Source organism: Salvelinus namaycush, chromosome 7 (assembly GCF_016432855.1).
Source record: "Salvelinus namaycush isolate Seneca chromosome 7, SaNama_1.0, whole genome shotgun sequence".
NCBI classification, from domain to species: Eukaryota; Metazoa; Chordata; class Actinopteri; order Salmoniformes; family Salmonidae; genus Salvelinus; species Salvelinus namaycush.
Genome location: NC_052313.1, coordinates 57,831,297 through 57,854,770, shown reverse-complemented (window position 1 = coordinate 57,854,770; position 23,474 = coordinate 57,831,297). Strand labels below are relative to the sequence as shown.

General features: G+C 46.1%; 2 protein-coding genes across 9 annotated transcripts in view; one reads left to right on the top strand and one right to left on the bottom strand.

The window, feature by feature from the left end:
• Positions 1-82: 82 nt before the first annotated feature.
• On the bottom strand, positions 83-12,733 carry stradb (STE20 related adaptor beta). Of its 7 annotated transcripts, none has more exons than XM_038998411.1 (12): positions 12,680-12,733; positions 11,179-11,258; positions 10,950-11,029; positions 10,289-10,369; positions 5,394-5,499; positions 4,846-4,967; positions 3,897-4,287; positions 3,551-3,674; positions 2,629-2,905; positions 2,258-2,505; positions 1,647-1,689; positions 83-1,540 (listed from the first exon to the last, which is right to left on the bottom strand). In XM_038998411.1, the coding sequence occupies exons 3-12, from the start codon at positions 10,959-10,961 to the stop codon at positions 1,370-1,372; spliced, it is 1,575 nt and encodes a 524-aa protein (XP_038854339.1). In that variant the 5' UTR covers positions 10,962-11,029; positions 11,179-11,258; positions 12,680-12,733; the 3' UTR covers positions 83-1,369. The 7 variants fall into 7 exon arrangements, with proteins under 7 accessions (XP_038854339.1, XP_038854338.1, XP_038854340.1 ...); XM_038998410.1 differs by having other exon boundaries at positions 12,675-12,713; XM_038998412.1 differs by lacking the exon at positions 12,680-12,733 and adding an exon at positions 12,330-12,641.
• A 297-nt stretch (positions 12,734-13,030) lies between these two features.
• Positions 13,031-23,474, top strand: part of trak2 (trafficking protein, kinesin binding 2) — a 56,008-nt gene continuing 45,564 nt past the window's right edge. For both annotated transcript variants that reach the window (XM_038998404.1, XM_038998403.1), the window contains exons 1-3: positions 13,031-13,159; positions 19,804-20,018; positions 21,329-21,511. In XM_038998404.1, the coding sequence (XP_038854332.1) occupies positions 19,964-20,018; positions 21,329-21,511 (238 nt within the window). In that variant the 5' untranslated portion in view covers positions 13,031-13,159; positions 19,804-19,963. The remainder of the gene's footprint in view (positions 13,160-19,803; positions 20,019-21,328; positions 21,512-23,474) is intronic.

Sequence of the window (23,474 nt, the reverse complement as noted above, 5' to 3'; positions counted from 1 at the left end):
CCCCTTATACAGCTTTCTGCTTATTTAGGCTTGAACAGAGATTTCAGAAAGACCATTCAGAATGACCAAAAAAGGGCCATTGTTTTAGAAAATTGATAATGAATATATTTATAACACTTCTATAAGGCTCATACAGCTATAACATGTTTGATATGCACTGATACATAAAATGTCTCTCATACACATAATCATCAATCACAGAATAATCCACATAAATGTATCATAAACAGTTCACAGATTTCATTAAAACGATACAATTGAGGACCCTCCCGTACGTTTATTATGACAAGGAGGACGTGTATAGGGTAGCTGCGTCTCAAAGCGCAGTAGTGGTAGTGTTATAGTTCTTATTTGATCACAGGGATTTCCCTGGTTGTACAGGGGAGGGATAGCAGCCTGGTCAATCAGACGGACTGCTGAGCTCACGTTTAGTTTCACTTCGGGAATGTGAGCTATCGCGAGATCAGGCTGGTTTCACAAGACTAGAGGGATAACCATAGAACTTCCACTAACACACTAGCTATTCTCGTACCGTCTCTGCTCACACACTTGTGTTTTAACACAACACACCTCTCCAACTCCATAACATATCATTATCTATTATCTTCCTCTTCAAACCCTGACACATTATTATCTATGCCCTTTCACAGTCTAATAGCCTAAAATAGTTCACATTACTGTTCGTAGTACGATCCATATGAGTCCAGTGATAGGTCTTTTCACTGGCATTTCACTGGCGTGTCCTCACTGTCCTGCAACGTCATTGGTTGTCATTGTCGTCGACCGGCAGCCACACCCATGGTACAGAGATCCTCATTGGATGATCCAGGCAGAGCAGCTTCAATAATCCCGCCCTCCTATTCCAGCTATCTAAGGGGAAATGGCTCAGTTCTGCCTCCAGGACAAGACTTATGACAATAAACATCCACCTGCAGACCCTTATTTGAGTTTCAAAACAAACATATAAAAGCCTAGAAAACTTGTAGAAAGGCTCAGAGTGGTGGGTAGGACAAGTCCAATCAAAACACATTAGAAAGGCTCAGAGTGGTGGGTAGGACAAGTCCAATCAAAGCACATTAGAAAGGCTCAAAGTGGTGGGTAGGACAAGTCCAATCAAAACACAGTAGAAAGTCTCAGAGTGGTGGGTAGGACAAGTCCAATCAAAACACAGTACAAAGGCTCAGAGTGGTGGGTAGGACAAGTCCAATCAAAACACAGTAGAAAGGCTCAGAGTGGTGGGTAGGACAGGTCCAATCAAAGCACAGTAGAAAGGTTTGGGCTCGCTGTTTTTTGATCGTTTTGATTGTCTTGAGTTAGGCTTGGTTGTCAGATTTTGGGATGTGGGGGGCAGAGGTGGAAGGGGGGAGGGTTAGGAGAAGTCCCACACCTCCTCTGTGGGGTGAGCGATGGCGGAGGTGGGGGGGTGGCAGGACGGGGTAGAGGAGCAGGACACAGAGGGGTCATCGGGGCTGGAAACTCCAAGGGGCACCGCGGGGTACATGAGACTGAGGAAGGAGTCCCGGGTATGATGTCTTTTCACCTGTCATACAGTCCACAGAAAAATACATGAATACGAAGTCAGCCATACCGTACCACAGAATGCAATCCAGTCCAAAACACAGCATTTTGATGATGATGAGACCTACCTGTTTGAAGAAGGCATGGGTCAACAGTGTAGAAGCAGAGGGTCTATGGAACACCAAAACAGGACAAAGTCACACCGTGCCTTAATGTCCCACAACACTGTCATATCTAGCAGTCACACCGTGCCTTAATGTCCCACAACACTGTCATATCTAGCAGTCACACCGTGCCTTAATGTCCCCACAACACTGTCATATCTAGCAGTCACACCGTGCCTTAATGTCCCACAACACTGTCATATCTAGCAGTCACACCGTGCCTTAATGTCCCCACAACACTGTCATATCTAGCAGTCACACCGTGCCTTAATGTCCCACAACACTGTCATATCTAGCAGTCACACCGTGCCTTAATGTCCCCACAACACTGTCATATCTAGCAGCACTGGGAATATCACATATTACACGCCTTTCAAAAATTACAGAAATTCAGACAGAACACAAGAGCATTTAAAATTGTTCCTTGAATGAAAGAACCGACTTCAAACGGAGGTACCAGAGCCCCTGTGTATAACGTCTGCTGCTCCTGTGTGTGTGTGTCTCACCTGCATTCGGTGTGTATGTTGTTGTGTGTGTGCTTGCGTTCGGTGTGTGTGCACACGTGTATGTCTCACCTGCAGTCGGGCTGCTGTTGCAGACACAGCTGGACCAGGTTGTGCAGGGTGGCCGAGTGGTTCTTGGGGGCGGGGCTCTGAGGTCTTTCGGCGGTGGCGGTGCGGGTCAGGCTGCCCGTGGCTACACTCTCCCCGATGCCAGAGTCCACCCCGGAGCGGGACACCTTCAGCCCCCCCAGCTCCCCTAGGGGGGAGGGGGCCACGTCCAGCAGGCAGCAGTGGGACCCACGCAGCTTCTGGAGCAGCATCTGGAGAGAGAGACACAGACATATGGACGCATGGACACAGTCACACAGAGGGAGAGAGATGGAGAAAAAACGAGACTCTCATAGACTGAACTATGTTTTGGAATGTATGTAAGGCCCCAGTACCTGTGTAGGGGGCATGTCCTGGAAAGGCACCCTGCCACTGACCAGCTCACAGACTACTATCCCCAGACTGTAGATGTCTGACTTCACCCCATAGCCATGCAGGTCCTGTCGTAGCAGCTCTGGGCTGAGCCAGGGTAGCAGGGCGGGGCTGTGGTGGGGCATGTCAAACACGGTCTTCACCTTCTTCCCATCCCGCATCATACTGTAAACACTGTGCAGCCCCGAGAGGTAGACACGGCCCTCCCCAGACAGCAGGATGTGACTGGCCTTCACTCCCCTGAGAGGAAGAGGAGAAGAGCGTTCACTCTCGCCAAATCTTCAGGCTTCTACACAACTACAGTCAACTAACTATTGATGATGCATTAGGTTGTTTTTACCAGCTCAGACCAACTGTCCCTGGCACATTCTACATGTTGAATTGCGAGCAACTCCGAGCAACTATGTCCAACTGAGACAGCAAACTAGGCTGATTCTTTCAACAAATCAAATGAAATGTTATTGGTCACAAGCGCCGAATACAACAGGTGTAGACTTTGCCGTGAAGTGCTTACTCACGGGCCCTTTTCCAACAATGCAGAGTTAAAAAGTTAGAAGCATTTGCTAAATAGGAAACACATAGTAAGACAATAAAATAACAATAGCGAGGCTGTATACAAGGAGTACCGGTACCATCTAACAGTTGGGTTGGCTGTAGTTGGACAGAAGTGTATCAGTGTTGCTTCCGTCCCTCTCCTCACCCCAACCTGGGCTCCAACCAGGGACCCTCTGAACACATCAGCAACTGTCACCCATGAAGCATCGTTACCTATCGCTTGACCGCTAACTAGCGCACCACTAACTAGCTAGCCACATCGGCTACACGTAGAAGCCTTAAAACGGTCCATATCTTTCCCTTGTCCCCATGGTGTCTTTCCTCCCTCACCTGTGCACGTAGCCCATGAGGTGCAGGTATTGCAGAGCCTTCAGGACTCCATGGAGGAGGTAAGCGATCAGGGACTCACTCATCCCGTCAGGGAAGAACGTCCTCAGCAGGCTATCTGCCGAACCTGGGACAAGAGAGAAGTCGGTAACTATGGTTCCAAATGGTTCGTAATATTTCTTACAAACATAGGCATTTTTGACCATGTCATTTCTGTACCATAAAAAATAAAGTTCAACCAACTTATCGCTGAGAGAAGGAGCTTGGATGAAGAGAGATGGGGGGAGTAAGTGTGGGAGAGAGATGGTGAGAGGAAACGAGTGTTAGAAGATGCATGCAGTAGACTGACCGTAGCCCATGAGTGGTGTGAGGACCCAGAGCTGGCAGCAGGAGCTGAAGACCAGGCGAGAGGTCAGCAGGTTGGGGTGGCGGAACAGCCTGGAGAGAAGAACCTCGTTCTGGGGACACAGCCAGGAAACACTGGGGTCACACAGCCAGGAAACACTGGGGTCACACAGCCAGGAAACACTGGGGTCACAGCCAGGAAACACTGGGGTCACACAGCCAGGAAACACTGGGGTCACACAGCCAGGAAACACTTGGGTCACACAGCCAGGAAACACTGGGGTCACACAGCCAGGAAACACTGGGGTCACACAGCCAGGAAACACTGGGGTCACACAGCCAGGAAACACTGGGGTCACACAGCCAGGAAACACTGGGGTCACAGCCAGGAAACACTGGGGTCACAGCCAGGAAACACTGGGGTCACAGCCAGGAAACACTGGGGTCACACAGTCAGGAAACACTGGGGTCACACAGTCAGGAAACACTGGGGTCACACAGTCAGGAAACACTGGGGTCACAGCCAGGAAACACTGGGGTCACAGCCAGGAAACACTGGGGTCACACAGTCAGGAAACACTGGGGTCACAGCCAGGAAACACTGGGGTCACAGCCAGGAAACACTGGGGTCACACAGTCAGGAAACACTGGGGTCACACAGTCAGCCAGGTGGCTTGGTACCACTGCCAAGTGCCAACAATGTTATTATGAACAATGACCTAAATGGTCCCTGACCCTGGATCTAGAGAGCAAGAGTGCAGGTTTTTGTTCCAGCCCAACGCTAACTCATCTTATTCAAGTAATCGACTGACTCAACTAACTAAGAAATTGATTAGTTGAATCAGGTGTTTTGAATCAGTGGTGGCTGGAACAAAATATGTATCTTATGACATGAACTTCGATGAAAAGACAAGGTGGTCCGTATCTGTAGGACCTTTAATACAGTACCGCACCATCAACTGTAGCAGCTCATCCTCTGTACACTCATCCAGGTTGGTGTTCTTGACTGCCACCAGCTGGCGGGAGGGGGTGTGGCGTGCCATGCACACCTGGCTCAGGTTGTTGAAGCCTTTCCCTGTGAACACGGTTTGGTAATAAATATTAAGACATGTAGAAACACGTTCAACTCTGAAAATGCTTAATTCTCAGGTACTGTGTGGTTAGTATGGTCTTCAATAATCCAGGGAGATTTGTGAACTAATATTTTGAATTGGCCAGTTTATTCAACAGATGTGCCAAAAGGTAATAGACTATGTGTAACATAAAATGTCCACAATACAAACGCTTTATACTCGGGCTATTTGTAGTATGGGACTTGGTCAGTGAAATTGTAAACAATGCTTTTGGATTAGCTATTCTATTCAACAGTAACATGCTAAAAGGAAATATGCTTTGTATTTGTCAGAGGAGATATTACTCTGCAGGCAACAACTATGTAGTGAAAGGACTTGTCTTTCTGGGTTGTAGTGATGAGGTGATTTATGACCAATGGTATGCTCACCCAGCTCTGACAGCAGCTGGTAGTGGGCGGAGTTAGCAGAGAGCGCTGTGATGTCATCGCTGCCTGCACCACCCCAGGTGAAAGTGCATTCTGAGACTTCAGAGCTCTGTGAAGAATCAAACACACACGTACTCACACACAACCCTGAAACGTATCAGCAGCATATTTCCTTAGATCACAGAACGTAGTAACAACATGGTAATACTATGGAAACATGTTGTAGTTGGTCACAATAATAACCTTCTTTACCTAGATTAGGAATAGTTCACCCAAATGAACTGTTTTTCTTACCCTGTAGGCAGTCTACAAATACAGTCTACAAGTGCTTTAGTATAGCATGGTATTTTTTACTAACATGAAATGGGTCCATTTAGCAGAGAAGAGGAAGCAGAATGAGGGTGAGTGAGTGTTGCCTTTGAGCCTGAAGAGGTCAAAGTACTATGGTGTCGTGGTGATGACCAACCAGTGGCTGCCACAGGGGGGCACTGTGGTGTTAAGCTACACAGGGTAATGCTGGGGTGGGCGTAGTTTCACTGGGGCCGGTGTTGGGGGGAGGGAGAGGCTGTAAAGTACTTTGTGTTAAGGGGTCAGGGCCGTGCACAGACCTGTCAGGGGGCCGATGCTTAAACTAATTCATATCTCGAAATTCAGAACATACCACTGCCTTTGTAGCGAACTGTTTTATTTGTTTTAGCAGACCTATTTATTTCTGCAACAATGCATTCAATCATGACAAATTGAAAGCTAGCTAGTTACAGTGCCTCCTAAAGACGTGGGGAAAAGGTGGGCTATCAGCTGATGATTGATGTTGATGATTGATGTAAATCTGCTAGTTAATAAGCAAGATTTGTTTTTATTGATTGTGATTTATCTTAAATGCTCTTAAATAATAACTTCATGATATGATACTCATCATCCTCTACCTCAAGATATATGGCTGGCTGGCTATTGGCTTGTGTGGATATTTTAGTATCACCTGGTGGTTAACTAGAGTCTTAATCTCATGACTCTGGATCAGAAGGTTGTGAGGTTGACACTCGTATTTTATTTTAACCCTATCCAAACCTTAACCCTTAGCTTAACCAATCAGAATGAGTGTCTAACCTTAACCCTTACCTTAACCAATCAGAATGAGTGTCTAAACTGAACCCTTAGCTTAACCATTCAGAACGAGTGTCTAACCTTAACCCTTAGCTTAACCATTCAGAATGAGTGTCTAACCTTAACCCTTAGCTTAACCATTCAGAACGAGTGTCTAACCTTAACCCTTAGCTTAACCATTCAGAATGAGTGTCTAACCTTAACCCGTAGCTTAACCATTCAGAATGAGTGTCTAAACTGAACCCTTAGCTTAACCATTCAGAACGAGTGTCTAACCTTAACCCTTAGCTTAACCATTCAGAATGAGTGTCTAACCTTAACCCTTAGCTTAACCATTCAGAATGAGTGTCTAAACTGAACCCTTAGCTTAACCATTCAGAACGAGTGTCTAACCTTAACCCTTAGCTTAACCATTCAGAACGAGTGTCTAACCTTAACCCTTAGCTTAACCATTCAGAATGAGTGTCTAACCTTAACCCTTAGCTTAACCATTCAGAACGAGTGTCTAACCTTAACCCTTAGCTTAACCATTCAGAATGAGTGTCTAACCTTAACCCTTAGCTTAACCATTCAGAATGAGTGTCTAAACTGAACCCTTAGCTTAACCATTCAGAACGAGTGTCTAACCTTAACCCTTAGCTTAACCATTCAGAATGAGTGTCTAACCTTAACCCTTAGCTTAACCATTCAGAACGAGTGTCTAACCTTAACCCTTAGCTTAACCATTCAGAATGAGTGTCTAACCTTAACCCTTAGCTTAACCATTCAGAATGAGTGTCTAACCTTAACCCTTAGCTTAACCATTCAGAATGAGTGTCTAAACTGAACCCTTAGCTTAACCATTCAGAACGAGTGTCTAACCTTAACCCTTAGCTTAACCATTCAGAACGAGTGTCTAACCTTAACCCTTAGCTTAACCATTCAGAATGAGTGTCTAACCTTAACCCTTAGCTTAACCATTCAGAACGAGTGTCTAACCTTAACCCTTAGCTTAACCATTCAGAATGAGTGTCTAACCTTAACCCTTAGCTTAACCATTCAGAATGAGTGTCTAAACTGAACCCTTAGCTTAACCATTCAGAACGAGTGTCTAACCTTAACCCTTAGCTTAACCATTCAGAATGAGTGTCTAACCTTAACCCTTAGCTTAACCATTCAGAACGAGTGTCTAACCTTAACCCTTAGCTTAACCATTCAGAATGAGTGTCTAACCTTAACCCTTAGCTTAACCATTCAGAATGAGTGTCTAAACTGAACCCTTAGCTTAACCATTCAGAACGAGTGTCTAACCTTAACCCTTAGCTTAACCATTCAGAATGAGTGTCTAACCTTAACCCTTAGCTTAACCATTCAGAATGAGTGTCTAAACTGAACCCTTAGCTTAACCATTCAGAACGAGTGTCTAACCTTAACCCTTAGCTTAACCATTCAGAACGAGTGTCTAACCTTAACCCTTAGCTTAACCATTCAGAATGAGTGTCTAACCTTAACCCTTAGCTTAACCATTCAGAACGAGTGTCTAACCTTAACCCTTAGCTTAACCATTCAGAATGAGTGTCTAACCTTAACCCTTAGCTTAACCATTCAGAATGAGTGTCTAAACTGAACCCTTAGCTTAACCATTCAGAACGAGTGTCTAACCTTAACCCTTAGCTTAACCATTCAGAATGAGTGTCTAACCTTAACCCTTAGCTTAACCATTCAGAACGAGTGTCTAACCTTAACCCTTAGCTTAACCATTCAGAACGAGTGTCTAACCTTAACCCTTAGCTTAACCATTCAGAATGAGTGTCTAACCTTAACCCTTAGCTTAACCATTCAGAATGAGTGTCTAACCTTAACCCTTAGCTTAACCATTCAGAACGAGTGTCTAACCTTAACCCTTAGCTTAACCATTCAGAATGAGTGTCTAACCTTAACCCTTAGCTTAACCATTCAGAACGAGTGTCTAACCTTAACCCTTAGCTTAACCATTCAGAATGAGTGTCTAACCTTAACCCTTAGCTTAACCATTCAGAATGAGTGTCTAACCTTAACCCTTAGCTTAACCATTCAGAATGAGTGCCTAAACAATGTTTTAACCCTATCCAAAACCTTAACCCTTAATCTTCTAAATTTGACGTTTGGAGCAATTTCTAAATGTGATGTTTGGAGAAATAGAACGATACCTAGCATGAGGAGTCAACCCAGAGTGTAAAAAGCACTTCGAAATGTGACGTTTGGAGCAACTTCGAAGTGTGACGTTTAGATAAATGTAAATAAACATCTGATTCTGCAGTGAGACTGTGAGAGCTTGTTACGAGTATAGACTACCTGTGATGCTGCTGCCGACTGAGGAAGGGATGGAGTCGGGTCGGAGGGAGGGTCGTTGATGCAGCCGCTCCTCTCTCTGTCTACTCTGTGTATCAGCCAATGTAACAGTGTTCCTTCCGTCCCTCTGCTCGCCCCTACCTGGCCTCGAACCAGGGGTAACAGTATTCCTTCCGTCCCTCTGCTCGCCCCTACCTGGCCTCGAACCAGGGGTAACAGTGTTCCTTCCGTCCCTCTCCTCGCCCCTACCTGACCTCGAACCAGGGACCCTCTGCACTCATCGACAACAGTCACCCTCAAAGCACCGTTACCCATCGTTCCACAAAAGCCCCAGCCCTTGCAGAGCAAGGGAAACAACTACTTCAAGGTCTCAGAGCGAGTGATGTTACTGATTGAAGCGCTATTAGCGCGCACCCTGTTAACTCGCTAGCCATTTCACACCGGTTACACCAACTAGACTGAATATTGATGATGATGTAACTCAAGGTTTAATCAAATGTTATACCGCTGTGGCAACACTGTTGATATTATAAACTAGATAGCTAGCTACACACACTAGACTGGTGGCCGCATCTCATGCATGTTTGGATACCAGGCATGTGCAATCTCAGTACATGGCAGACGGGAAAAAGGCACAACTGGGCAAGCGTGAGATCTGTACAGGGCTGACCAACAAGAGCAACCAACAGGGCTGACCAACAGGGGCAACCAACAGGGCTGACCAACAGGGCTGACCAACAGGGCTGACCAACAGGGCTGACCAACAGGGCTGACCAACAGGAGCAACCAACAGGGCTAACCAACAGGGCTGACCAACAGAAGCAACCAACAGGGCTGATCAACAGGAGCAACCAACAGGGTTGACCAACAGAAGCAACCAACAGGGCTGACCAACAGGAGCAACCAACTGGGCTGATCAACAGGAGCAACCAACAGGGCTGACCAACAGGAGCAACCAACAGGGCTGACCAACAGGAGCAACCAACAGATGACATCACGACGACTTGCGGGCAATCGGTTCAGAACAACAATGACCAAATCCCCCCCCAAAATATATATAAATACACCACCACAGAAAAGGGCACTTGGCGAGTGGGAGGGCAAAGTGCTGGGCACAGGTTGACTCCCATCTGTGCAGGTGCCTGGGCGGGATGCTGTGGCAGTTAGCTCCAGGGTGAGCTGACACAGCAGCTATGAAAAAGGCTTGCTGCTGTGCTATACAGCATGAATAGCTTTGGTTCACTTATAGGCTATGTAATGTTCTAGCGATCTGGTCAGTGGCTGGCCACTATTACGTGGTAGGTTACACGCAGCTCTACCATCACATAGACAGGACCCGGAACTGTCCTATGTTGTCCTAGTGGTCCTTTCTGACCTCTGACCTGATAGAATAGAACTAGGCTGACCACACCATAAAGACAAGGCCGGGTGGGCTTCAGTGCTCCGATTGGATGCTAACAGAGTGGACACAGCACTGTACTGACCAGGTATTGGTGGCTGACGTCCTCATACTGGTCCTCTATGCTGATTGGCTGGACCTGAGTGGGGGAGATGCAGGAGCAGTCCTGGGGAAGAGGGGAGGAGGGAGGAGGGGGTGAGACATGCCCCCCGAGGAGAGGAGAATAGAGGAGAGGAGTGAGACGGTCCAATAGGGAAGGAAGGTGGAGAGGACAGGCATGCCGTCATGCCCTTATAAGGAGATAAGGCGGGACTTAGGAGGACAACACTGAAGAGATACTTTTGGAGCATCAAGGTTGGAGCCAATGTTGAAAACAACAGTCTTGTGGAGGAAGACATGCAGTGCATGTCCATGAAGTACCTGCTACTTTAGAAAGAGACAGTTGAGATGGATGACAGGGTTAGCAGCAGATTGGTACCCATGATATAACCTACTGGGAAAGGTAATGGCAATATGCATGGATAATGAGATGGGTCTTATGAATGAACTCTGATAAAGAAAGCATGAGTTCTAGGATTGGAGCGTGGCTAGATCAATGTGCTATGAGAGAGACACACTGCACACCTGGAGGAGACGCTGGCTCATTAGATCATCATCATCATCATCATCATCAACCTCTTTAGATAAATAATTTTCATGATCGGCTAAACATCAAAGCCATGCTGATTAAAATAAATATCCCTTACCAAGAAAGACATGGAGTTCTCTTCGTGGGGGTTAGCGCTTCACGCGATGGCATTTATCCGCTCCACGACCACAGCACGCGCTGTACAATGAGAGCGATGGTGAGAGAGAGAGAGAGAGAGAGAGAATGAGCAAGAGGAGAATAACATGGTAACATGAGAGACTTAGTTAGGATTCAACCTGAGAGACAGCCTCCCCCATGGGGCGGTAATGTATGTCCATACAGCTTACCTGGCTGTACTCTACCGGGTTCAGATTCCACTGCATTGGCATCTGACTTCATCACTTCATGCAAAACACTGCTCCACGTTCTTGAAAAACATAAAATAAAACGATTGATGATTAAATAAGCAATAATAGCCCCAGCAGGGATGTTGTGCTGAACGCATGCCGTTGAAAGAAAAATACTTTTTCACGGAGGTATCAAAATATCTCGACAAAAATAACTATGCCAGTCGGTGACCACAAAATACTGAGATTAAAACACGCATTACGTGACTGTTTGGTGCGCAATAGCCCGATTCACATCGGTATTCGTTACATTTTCGTGATACAGAATCATTGTTGCCACATCTGAATGTAAGCATCTGAAATGCATGTGGTCCATCGCTTTGGCTGTAGCTAAGTGCCTCGATAGATATTTTCTCCCCGTCTCTCCTGCCACAGCATGAATGGGAAGGGGACTTTGAGGACAGTGCGTCGTCGTGTCCCATTCTATGAGCGCGCGACCTAATGATGAGTCCTTGGTCCTTGACCATTATTGTTCTTTATAGGTCGTCGCTGCCATATACCCACCATTGTGAAAGTCTTTAACAACCCTATATAGTGACAGTTCTTGCCTGTTGTTGTTGGGGAATTATTTTGCTTGTAACCGATATTCTATTGTATTGTATTCCAGTCTATTCTGTTCAATTCTAGCTATTTTATTATAATCTACTGACAGACACCCTACTGGGGGAAAAAATGGTTGAATCAACGTTGTTTCCATGTCATAAAATAATTATATGTAATTGCGTTGAATCAGCGTGGGGAAATGATTGGATGTGCCAAAAGTCATCAACATAAGGCCATTTCGTATTTTTTTCACACAACTTTTAACTTAAATCAGATGATGTGGTGACATCGTTGTTGATTTCACGTTGATTTCACGTTAGTTGACAACTCAACAAAATGTAAATCAAAACGACGTTGAACTGATGTCTGTACCCAATGGAAAGGGCGCAACACTGTAGCAGAGAAAGAGGTTGTCCTCTCTGATTGTAACCTACACATTTGTTTAGTACATGTTTTTCTATAATCATGTAAAAAAATTATCACGTAATTAACATAATCACATAATTTGTGGATGCAGGATTGCATATGACTGCAACGAGTTTACTTACACTGAAAATCAGTTTATGAAATCTTCATTCCCAATCATAACAAAATCAGGCTGGGTTTTTTAACCAACTTACTCTTGCTCTGAATGCGAAACAAACTTGAACAAACCAAGCATGACATGAGGAAGCTTACAACTCGCAACTTAAACATTTCTAACTTGGCAAAGTTAAGGTTTATGACAACGCAAAATATGACGTAATGTACAAGTTGTGCGTACAGACACTGTTTTGACTGAAGATAATACAATATTTTCAAGATGTAATGGAATGAAATAGAAACAAATTGCGATGCGTTAAACACACTGTTAAAACAAATGTATATTGTTGAGAGTATGAACAACAACATACTTCACCTATGTTTTTGCTCTCCTCTCAGATGATTTGACGTAATGACGTAGATACTAAACTTGTGGGAACCTGATAAAAGTTGGGATATTATTGTTATACATTTCATTTTCATCTGTGAACCGCACTGATTTATATCAGTACTTTTTTGGTATTTTTTCCCTAATTCGTAGTATATTTTAGTTTTAATTCCATGTATCTTAACTCCATTTAAAAAAAAAATGAATTAACAAATAGATGTTAATAACAAATCTCAATGTATTTAGTGTAGGACTTTTATTTAGAAACACCACTCAATAAATATCGTCGCGTAATTGACACGTCACTCATTTCAACCGCGCGCTATTTCATGACGTGCTGAAACCAACAGCACCAACAGTCTGCTAATTTTCTCCCTAATATCTACTGTTGCCATTGTTTGAGATTTAGGATTGATGGGACCACATGTGCTCTGGGATTTGTCTAAGGTGTTTAAAATACATCGAAAGGTAGGTTGATGTTAATTTATATTAAATGAAAATCCGGATCATAAGTGACCACATCGATGGGAGAAATCCTTGCCAAAGGCCGGATGGAAATCACGGATGTGCCACAGTACTACCTAGCTCTGCAATGTTCGCTTGTCAACTTAATCAGCTGGAGTGAGTTATACTATTCATCATACTATTCATCATCACTATCCCCCCAAAAAACAAATCTCACTCTTCTCAGAACGATTGTCGGTTTGGTTTATTATTATGAAACAAGTCCTTGCACTGTCCTCTTGTCGAATTGTTCCATTGGTACCGAGATCAATGATTATTGTTGCACTTGTCACTTATGCTCATCGCAGTTTCTATTTAAATCCATATACTACGCCGTTGTTTTTATTATTACCCACAATCAGCGAGATGTTTTGTTGTTGTTTATGAGTACGCTCCACGGTGGTTACACTGTATCCCGCGAACACGTAATAGTATTCTTACTGTTGATAAAGCAACAATGTAGTTATCAATGTTTGACATTGCCCTATGCCGACTGCAGCAGATCCCAAAGTCCAGAAGACTATATTCGAATTCCCTGTTTAGGATCATTTAAGTGTTAAGACTTGGGAATTAAACATTTAGCTAATATCTCAACTTCACATCCAGTCTTGTACTTGTTGGAATCAAGTAGATAATATTTCCACCAATCATTGGTTAAATTTGATTTATGAACATGTTAATGCACAAATTCTAGACCGAATGACAATTAGCTAATTCTTTCTTCCCTCCTAGATGTGAATGTTTCTAACTTTTGTTGATATTTCAAGTAAAAATAAGACTACAGTTTCAAGTAAATAAGAAATGTTCCCCTCAGGATGAGTGTGATTATGGACAGTTGTTCCACTAACTACTCAGCAGACCGTCCCAGAGCCGTTGTTATGTGTGTCTGGTGTTGTGATGGAACTCCTGCTCAGACAGTCTGGTATCACATGGTCCTCTTGCCCCCTCTTCAAATCAAATTTTATTTGTCACATACACATGGTTAGCAGATGTTAATGCGAGTGTAGCGAAATGCTTGTGCTTCTAGTTCCGACAATGCAGTAATAACCAACAAGTAATCTAACCTAACAATTCCACAACTACTACCTTATACACACAAGTGTAAAGGGATAAAGAATATGTACATAAAGATATATGAATGAGTGATGGTACAGAACGGCATAGGCAAGATGCAGTAGATGGTATAGAGTACAGTATATACATATGAGATGAGTAATGTAGGGTATGTAAACATAAAGTGGCATAGTTTAAAGTGGCTAGTGATATATGTATTACATAAAGATGGCAAGATGCAGTAGATGATATAGAGTACAGTATATACATATACATATGAGATGAGTAATGTAGGGTATGTAAACATTATATTAAGTGGCATTGTTTAAAGTGGCTAGTGGTACATTTTTACATAATTTCCAGCAATTCCCATTATTAAAGTGGCTGCAGTTGAGTCAGTATGTTGGCAGCGGCCACTAAATGTTAGTGGTGGCTGTTTAACAGTCTGATGGCCTTGAGATAGAAGCTGTTTTTCAGTCTCTCGGTCCCTGCTTTGATGCACCTGTACTGACCTCGCCTTCTGGATGATAGCGGGGTGAACAGGCAGTGGCTTGGGTGGTTGTTGTCCTTGATGATCTTTATGGCCTTCCTGTGACATCGGGTGGTGTAGGTGTCCTGGAGGGCAGGTAGTTTGCCCCCGGTGATGCGTTGTGCAGACCTCACTACCCTCTGGAGAGCCTTACGGTTGTGGGCGGCGCAGTTGCCGTACCAGGCGGTGATACAGCCCGACAGGATGCTCTCGATTGTGCATCTGTAGAAATATGTGATTGCTTTTGGTGACAAGCCGAATTTCTTCAGCCTCCTGAGGTTGAAGAGGCGCTGCTGCGCCTTCTTCACAACGCTGTCTGTATGGGTGGACCAATTCAGTTTGTCCGTGATGTGTACACCGAGGAACTTAAAACTTTCCACCTTCTCCACTTCTCCACTCTTGATACCCAAACAGTCATGTGCAGAAGAGAGTCCGTTAGATGTGGGCTAGCTAATTGGAGATTGTTTCTAGGGAATCTCACACAGTCGGAGGAAGAGAGTTGTAGGAACTCCTTTCACTCTACTGAGCCAAGCTATACTGCGCTGGTCAGGTTATGCGACCCTCATAGTTGCTTGAAAGGACACGGTTCGGCTCGTCACGATAGTATGAAAACAGTAAAAGTGGGTGAGAGAGAGGGTTGGGGCAGAGCAGGTGTCAGAGCAGGTGGTCATATCACTGTAGATGAGACCTTAGTCCGGCACCTGTACACAAGATTAGATAACCTCCCTTTCTCCTCTCTATTCCTTCATAACTACAGGAAGGGGAAGGGATGGCAACAGTCTCCACCATGCTGCTTTGACCTGTCAAGCCCTTGTAGACAGTCTCCACCATGCTGCTTTGACCTGTCAAGCCCCTGTAGACAGTCTCCACCATGCTGCTTTGACCTGTCAAGCCCCTGTAGACAGTCTCCACCATGCTGCTTTGACCTGTCAAGCCCTTGTAGACAGTCTCCACCATGCTGCTTTGATCTGTCAAGCCCCTGTAGACAGTCTCCACCATGCTGCTTTGACCTGTCAAGCCCTTGTAGACAGTCTCCACCATGCTGCTTTGATCTGTCAAGCCCTTGTAGACCGTCTCCACCATGCTGCTTTGACCTGTCAAGCCCTTGTAGACAGTCTCCACCATGCTGCTTTGACCTGTCAAGCCCTTGTAGACCGTCTCCACCATGCTGCTTTGACCTGTCAAGCCCTTGTAGACCGTCTCCACCATGCTGCTTTGACCTGTCAAGCCCTTGTAGACAGTCTCCACCATGCTGCTTTGACCTGTCAAGCCCTTGTAGACAGTCTCCACCATGCTGCTTTGACCTGTCAAGCCCCTGTAGACAGTCTCCACCATGCTGCTTTGACCTGTCAAGCCCTTGTAGACAGTCTCCACCATGCTGCTTTGACCTGTCAAGCCCTTGTAGACAGTCTCCACCATGCTGCTTTGACCTGTCAAGCCCTTGTAGACAGTCTCCACCATGCTGCTTTGACCTGTCAAGCCCTTGTAGACAGTCTCCACCATGCTGCTTTGACCTGTCAAGCCCCTGTAGACAGTCTCCACCATGCTGCTTTGACCTGTCAAGCCCTTGTAGACAGTCTCCACCATGCTGCTTTGATCTGTCAAGCCCTTGTAGACAGTCTCCACCATGCTGCTTTGACCTGTCAAGCCCCTGTAGACAGTCTCCACCATGCTGCTTTGACCTGTCAAGCCCTTGTAGACAGTCTCCACCATGCTGCTTTGACCTGTCAAGCCCTTGTAGATCAGTGGTAGGGAATGACAGAAGATGAGGAAGGGAAGCCATTGGGAAAGCCATCTCTTGGGAAATGCCTCTCATTTGACCTTTCACCTTATCAGAGAAAGGGGGAGGGTGGTGGGGCTACGCTCTGATTCTCTTCCCCTCTCCTCAATGTGTTTACTTGTTCACTGTCCCTCAGTTGTTAAAGGTATTGATTGCTTGGTGGTAGCATGGGGTAGATGGGCTAGGATGAGATCACAGCTTGAAGAGAAGGATGTAGGCTAGACAAGGCTAGAGAATCTTCCTGCAGTCAGGGAGAAGGAAGGAAATATAAAGCCATGTCTCAGTTAGCTACCTCGTCTCTTGTGTGTAGAGTAGACATGGCTTTATGTATGTATGTCTCAGTTAGCTACCTCGTCTCTTGTGTGTAGAGTAGACATGGCTTTATGTATGTATGTCTCAGTTAGCTACCTCGTCTCTTGTGTGTAGAGTAGACATGGCTTTATGTATGTATGTCTCAGTTAGCTACCTCGTCTCTTGTGTGCAGAGTAGACCAGTGACAGCATGTGGTGCAGTGTACTGTCAACTCCAATTTGCTTTGTCCAAGGATGTATATGTTACTGAAACGAGGCCTGCTGCACTACTGTGGGTAAGGATGGATGTATCTGATGCTAAGTCCAATTCAAAAGGTTGCATTAAACATACTTGGTGGGGCTTCTTCATCTCAAAGCAGGACTTCTGGGTCTTATTTACTGGGAAACGGAAGCAAAAGGGCCAAAACGGGGAGGGACTTACAGTACCTGTACCTGACTTTGTCCAATAAGAAATGCTTGTTTTAGTTTTCCATTGCAGAATGTTTTGATACGGTGTGCACTAATGAATACGACCCTGGTTGGTGTATGGAACATCTAGGGTATTTTGCTTCTAGTCATATGTAGTTGACTCGTAAGCACATTCCCTACGACTATCACTCCTGATATTGGAAATAGAGTGGAAACGAGAAGGAATGGAAAAGATGAATGTCACTGTGATGATTCCCCCGAGGATGAGTGTACACTGCAGCAGTGATATTTTGGGGGTTCCTGAGGCTGACTGAGTTATCTTATGTAAGTAGTCTGAGCTGCTATTTAGCTGAGGGATACAAGCCCTCTCTCTCTCGTGTGTGTTTCACATGCAGAGGGATACTCAGTCTCTCTCTTTCACATGCAGAGATTTTATATCATCTTAGAAGGCACTGCACTAGCCCTGACCCAGGATGAAAGTCTGGGACACGCTCGCACACGACACAACACACTCAGACAGAGACTCCTACTCTATTTTCACCTTGAAATGTTGTAGACAGCACTAGCTCTACACTAGCCTAGCCTTGGCCCAGGACCAACACACCACACATGTACGACACACACTGGTCACTCGGTGCCTTCGCTCTGCCTCCAACTCCATAACACAGTCAGAAGCCTTTGCCTTTAAGAATGTGCTTGGCTTCTCGTGGGAAGCTGCCCCTTTAAGAACTCGCATCCTGTCTTGTGTCATCCCTTTAACACTGGAAGGCGTCTCCGTGTCAAACAACAGGAAGGGGCTTCCCCCCACCCCCTCTCTAATGCTATGTGGCACATTTCTGTCTGCAGCTTGCCTGTCCTACAATAGGACTGTGATTGGCATTTTAGCTGCTGGAGGAGGCTAGGAGTGGTCTCTATAAACTAGTGTTTTCACTAGAGCCTGGAGGAGGCTAGGAGTGGTCTCTATAGACTAGTGTTTTCACTAGAGCCTGGAGGAGGCTAGGAGGGGTCTCTATAGACTAGTGTTTTCACTAGAGCCTGGAGGAGGCTAGGAGTGGTCTCTATAGACTAGTGTTTTCACTAGAGCCTGGAGGAGGCTAGGAGTGGTCTCTATAGACTAGTGTTTTCACTAGAGCCTGGAGGAGGCTAGGAATAGTCTCTACTCTAGTGTTTTCACTAGAGCCTGGAGGAGGCTAGGAGTGGTCTCTATAGACTAGTGTTTTCACTAGAGCCTGGAGGAGGCTAGGAGTGGTCTCTATAGACTAGTGTTTTCACTAGAGCCTGGAGGAGGCTAGGAATAGTCTCTACTCTAGTGTTTTCACTAGAGCCTGGAGGAGGCTAGGAGTGGTCTCTATACTCTAGTGTTTTCACTAGGGCTCTAGCTGACAGTATGACTCACTCAGACACTCATTGGTTAAGACCTCCAACAGCAGAATCAGCTGGGGGAATATTTCTGTCCTAGAGGGAGTGAGATGGAGATGGAGAAATGACAAGGAAGGATAGAAGGGGGGGGGGGGGCAAGAGGAAGAGAAGCTACAGCTCAATTTGTCTGTGGGTTACACTGAAAGTTTTTATAATAGCATAGCTTTTCGCCGTCTATGTTCTTATTGGACATACACTGAGTGTACAAAACATTAAGAACACCTCTTTCATTGACATAGGCTGACCAGGTGAATCCAGGTGAAAGCTATGATCCCTTATTGATGTCACTTGTTAAATCTACTTCAATCATTGTAAAATATTTAAGTGCCTTTTAATAGGGTATGGTAGTAGGTGCCAGGTGCATCGATTTGTGTCAAGAACTGCAATGCTGGTTGGGTTTTTCACGCTCAACAGTTCTTTAAATATTTTTTTATTTAACCAATTCCTCCTTTGGCCGCCTTTCCTTCCAGGTCTCTGCTGCAAATGACTGGAACGAATTGCAAAAATCACTGAAGCTGGAGACTCATATCTCCCTCACTAGCTTTAAGCACCAGCTGTCAGAGCAGCTCACAGATCACTGCATCTATTCTGTACATAGCCCATCTGTAAATAGCACATCCAACTACCTCATCCCCAAACTGTTATTTTTATTTTTTGCTCCTTTGCACCCCAGTATCTCTACTTGCACACTCATCTTCTGCACATCTATCACTCCAGTGTTTAAATGCTAAATTGTAATTATTTCCCCACTATGGCCTATTTATTTACTTAGCTCCCTTATCCTACCTCATTTGCACACACTGTATATTGACGTATCTATTGTGTTATTGACTGTATGTTTGTTTATTCCATGTGTAACTCTGTGTTGTTGTTTGTGTCGCTTTGCTTTATCTTGGCCAGGTCGCAGTTGTAAATGAGAAGGTGTTCCTAATCTTTGATATACACAGTGTAGCCTATTAAAATATATATGGAGGAGGGGGGGGGGGGGGGGGGCGTTTTGTACTCAGAGTATAGCCTACTTACTAGTAGTACCTCCTGTTTCACTCTGTTCCAAAACGTTTCTCCCTACTGAACACTCTGCTGGTCTGCTTCTGTTGTTTCTGCTAAGGGTTAGGGTTCAGAGGCCAGTATTGGAGACTGTGTGTGTCTGACACCACTGTCCTACAGGCTCCCGTATGTGATGTCACAGCGGCGCTGTCTTCCTGTCCGGCGGTGTGTGTGAGAGCGGTGGAGGCTCCACCCACGCGGTGAGCAGACAAACAGGAGAGATGTTTGAGGTGAAACCCCGTGGCGTGGAGAAGAAGGGCGGGAGCACAGAGACTGGTGAGTGAAGAGGAAGGGGGGAGAAGAGTGGAGAGGAGAGAGGTAAACAGGAGGAGAGGGGGCAGTAGACACTGAGGAGAGAGAGAGACGAGAGACAGAGAGAGGACAGGAGACTGCAGGACAGGAGGTAGATGGAGAGAGGACAGGAGACTGCAGGACATGATGGAGAGAGGACAGGAGACTGCAGGACATGATGGAGAGAGGACAGGAGACTGCAGGACATGATGGAGAGAGGACAGGAGACTGCAGGACATGATGGAGAGAGGACAGGAGACTGCAGGACATGATGGAGAGAGGACAGGAGACTGCAGGACTTGATGGAGAGAGGACAGGAGACTGCAGGACATGATGGAGAGAGGACAGGAGACTACAGGACAGGAGAGGGAAATGGAGAGAGAGGACAGGAGAGGGAAATGGAGAGAGAGGACAGGAGACTGCAGGACATGATGGAGAGAGGACAGGAGACTGCAGGACATGATGGAGAGAGGACAGGAGACTGCAGGACTTGATGGAGAGAGGACAGGAGACTGCAGGAAAGGGGGGATGGAGAGAGAGGACAGGAGACTACAGGACAGGAGAGGGAAATGGAGAGAGAGGACAGGAGAGGGAAATGGAGAGAGGACAGGAGACTGCAGGACAGGAGAGGGAAATGGAGAGAGGACAGGTGAGGGAAATGGAGAGAGGACAGGAGAGGGAGCCTTGCGTACCTGACTTGGCTCTCCTGAAAAAAACTGCAACCACACACCCTTCAAGGCCTGTTTGAGGATGGTGTGTGTGCTATGTGTGTGTGTTTTCCTGTCTGTCTACACAGTTGTGAGGACTCGAGTCTCCTGCTATAGTTAGCCCAGCCCACTAAACCACATAACCACTGAACCGGAAGACATTGTGTTATGCACTGCCAGAGCCACGGGAACACATACACACACACACACACACACACACACACACATTCATGATTCACACACACACTCCCTGCCATACATACACATTCATGACTCACACACACACACACACACACACACACACACACACACACACACACACACACACACACACTCATCCCCACTCTCAACCCAGCACTCAGACACCATCCATCTGAGTGAAGACTAAGGCAGCATTACAGAAATCAGCTTCAGCAATGAGTTGGTTTCATCTATAGGGGGCGATGTGTAGATTTACAGTATTAGTATGGCGCCCCCCTCTGATCATCACTAGTACTGCGCCCACTATTTTGATCATACTATTTTGTTGCATGGATGATGGCAATATTTGGTTCTGTCTTTGAATGCTTAACCCCCCCTCTTCCCCAGATGACACCAGTAGCAGCAGTAAGCAGTGTGGAGGTCGGGGGTCCATGGGCTCCCAGGGGTCAGAGTCTCTGTATCTGTATGACAGCCAGGACTGGGTGATCTCTCCCATCTGCTCCCCTGAAGAGGAGCCCTGCCCCGCCGCCATCTCCCCCATGCTGGCCGAGGAGACCTTCAGATACATGAGTGAGTCACCTCCGTGTGTGTCAGTGTGTGCTTGTTAAGGTTGGGAGGTATACTGGGTTATTTGGAAATACCCACGGGATGCTTTTCATATACCATCAATACCGTTGAAACTATTTATTTGAAGTTTTTCAATTCATTTTAATATGTTGTAGCAAATGTACGTAAATACCTGCAGTCAAGTGGTGCAATATGTTAGGAGATAAAGAACATTCCGTTCTTCATTTCGTCTGTCACGTTATTTAAATGATGAAGCTTACCGTAGTTCCCCAGAACAGCAGCCAGTCAGGTGTTGGTTGTAAAGAGCACAACGGGACAAAGCTGGTGAGTCAGTAGCGTTGTGTGATGCTCATGAGGTGATGAAGTTAGTTGTATGCAATTCACTACTAAATGTTTGCCATCAGATATCTTGTAACTGGCTAAGATGTGCTATACTCTCCAGCTGGGTATTTGGTTACTTGTTAGTTAGCTGAGTAAGTGTCTGAATTAATAAGGAGACGGGATGTTGGCTTTCTGACGTGTTTGAGAAGTCAGAGCTCTAGATAAGGTATCTGTACAGCTGCCATTTTTTCCCCCCACTAGTGTTTTTGTCATCCTCACTGTTCTTCTCCCCTCTGCTCCATGTACACAGGCTGCTCTCCCTTCTCCCCTCTGCTCCATGTACACAGGCTGCTCTCCCTTCTCCCCTCTGCTCCACGTACACAGGCTGCTCTCCCTTCTCCCCTCTGCTCCATGTACACAGGCTGCTCTTCCTTCTCCCCTCTGCTCCATGTACACAGGCTGCTCTCCCTTCTCCCCTCTGCTCCATGTACACAAGCTGCTCTCCCTTCTCCCCTCTGCTCCATGTACACAAGCTGCTCTCCCTTCTCCCCTCTGCTGCTCTCCCTTCTCCCCTCTGCTCCATGTACACAGGCTGCTCTCCCCTCTGCTCCACGTACACAGGCTGCTCTCCCCTCTGCTCCACGTACACAGGCTGCTCTCCCCTCTGCTCCACGTACACAGGCTGCTCTCCCCTCTGCTCCATGTACACAGGCTGCTCTCCCCTCTGCTCCATGTACACAGGCTGCTCTCCCCTCTGCTCCATGTACACAGGCTGCTCTCCCCTCTGCTCCACGTACACAGGCTGCTCTCCCCTCTGCTCCACGTACACAGGCTGCTCTCCCCTCTGCTCCATGTACACAGGCTGCTCTCCCCTCTGCTCCATGTACACAGGCTGCTCTCCCCTCTGCTCCATGTACACAGGCTGCTCTCCCCTCTGCTCCATGTACACAGGCTGCTCTCCCCTCTGCTCCACGTACACAGGCTGCTCTCCCCTCTGCTCCATGTACACAGGCTGCTCTCCCCTCTGCTCCATGTACACAGGCTGCTCTCCCTTCAGACAAGCATGCATCACAACTTTGTTCATTTCTCTCGTTCAATTTAGCTTTTCAATGTCCACTCGCACCGAAAATGGCTACTAGCTGTACTTCTATAACTTTGCGAGCTGAATTTGTCTTTGCAATTGGTTTGTCATGTTAGCATTTAGCTAAAAGCGTCTATGCGTCTTGTGTTCTATGCTGGTAATACTGTAAATCCTGGGATGGCAGAACGGTATGAACGCCTGGATACTGTGAATCCTGGGATGGCAGAAGAACGGTATGAACGCCTGGATACTGTGAATCCTGGGATGGCAGAAGAACGGTATGAACACCTGGATACTGTAAATCCTGGGATGGCAGAAGAACGGTATGAACGCCTGGATACTGTAAATCCTGGGATGGCAGAAGAACGGTATGAACGCCTGGATACTGTAAATCCTGGGATGGCAGAAGAACGGTATGAACGCCTGGATACTGTAAATCCTGGGATGGCAGAAGAACGGTATGAACGCCTGGATACTGTAAATCCTGGGATGGCAGAAGAACGGTATGAACGCCTGGATACTGTAAATCCTGGGATGGCAGAAGAACGGTATGAACGCCTGGAT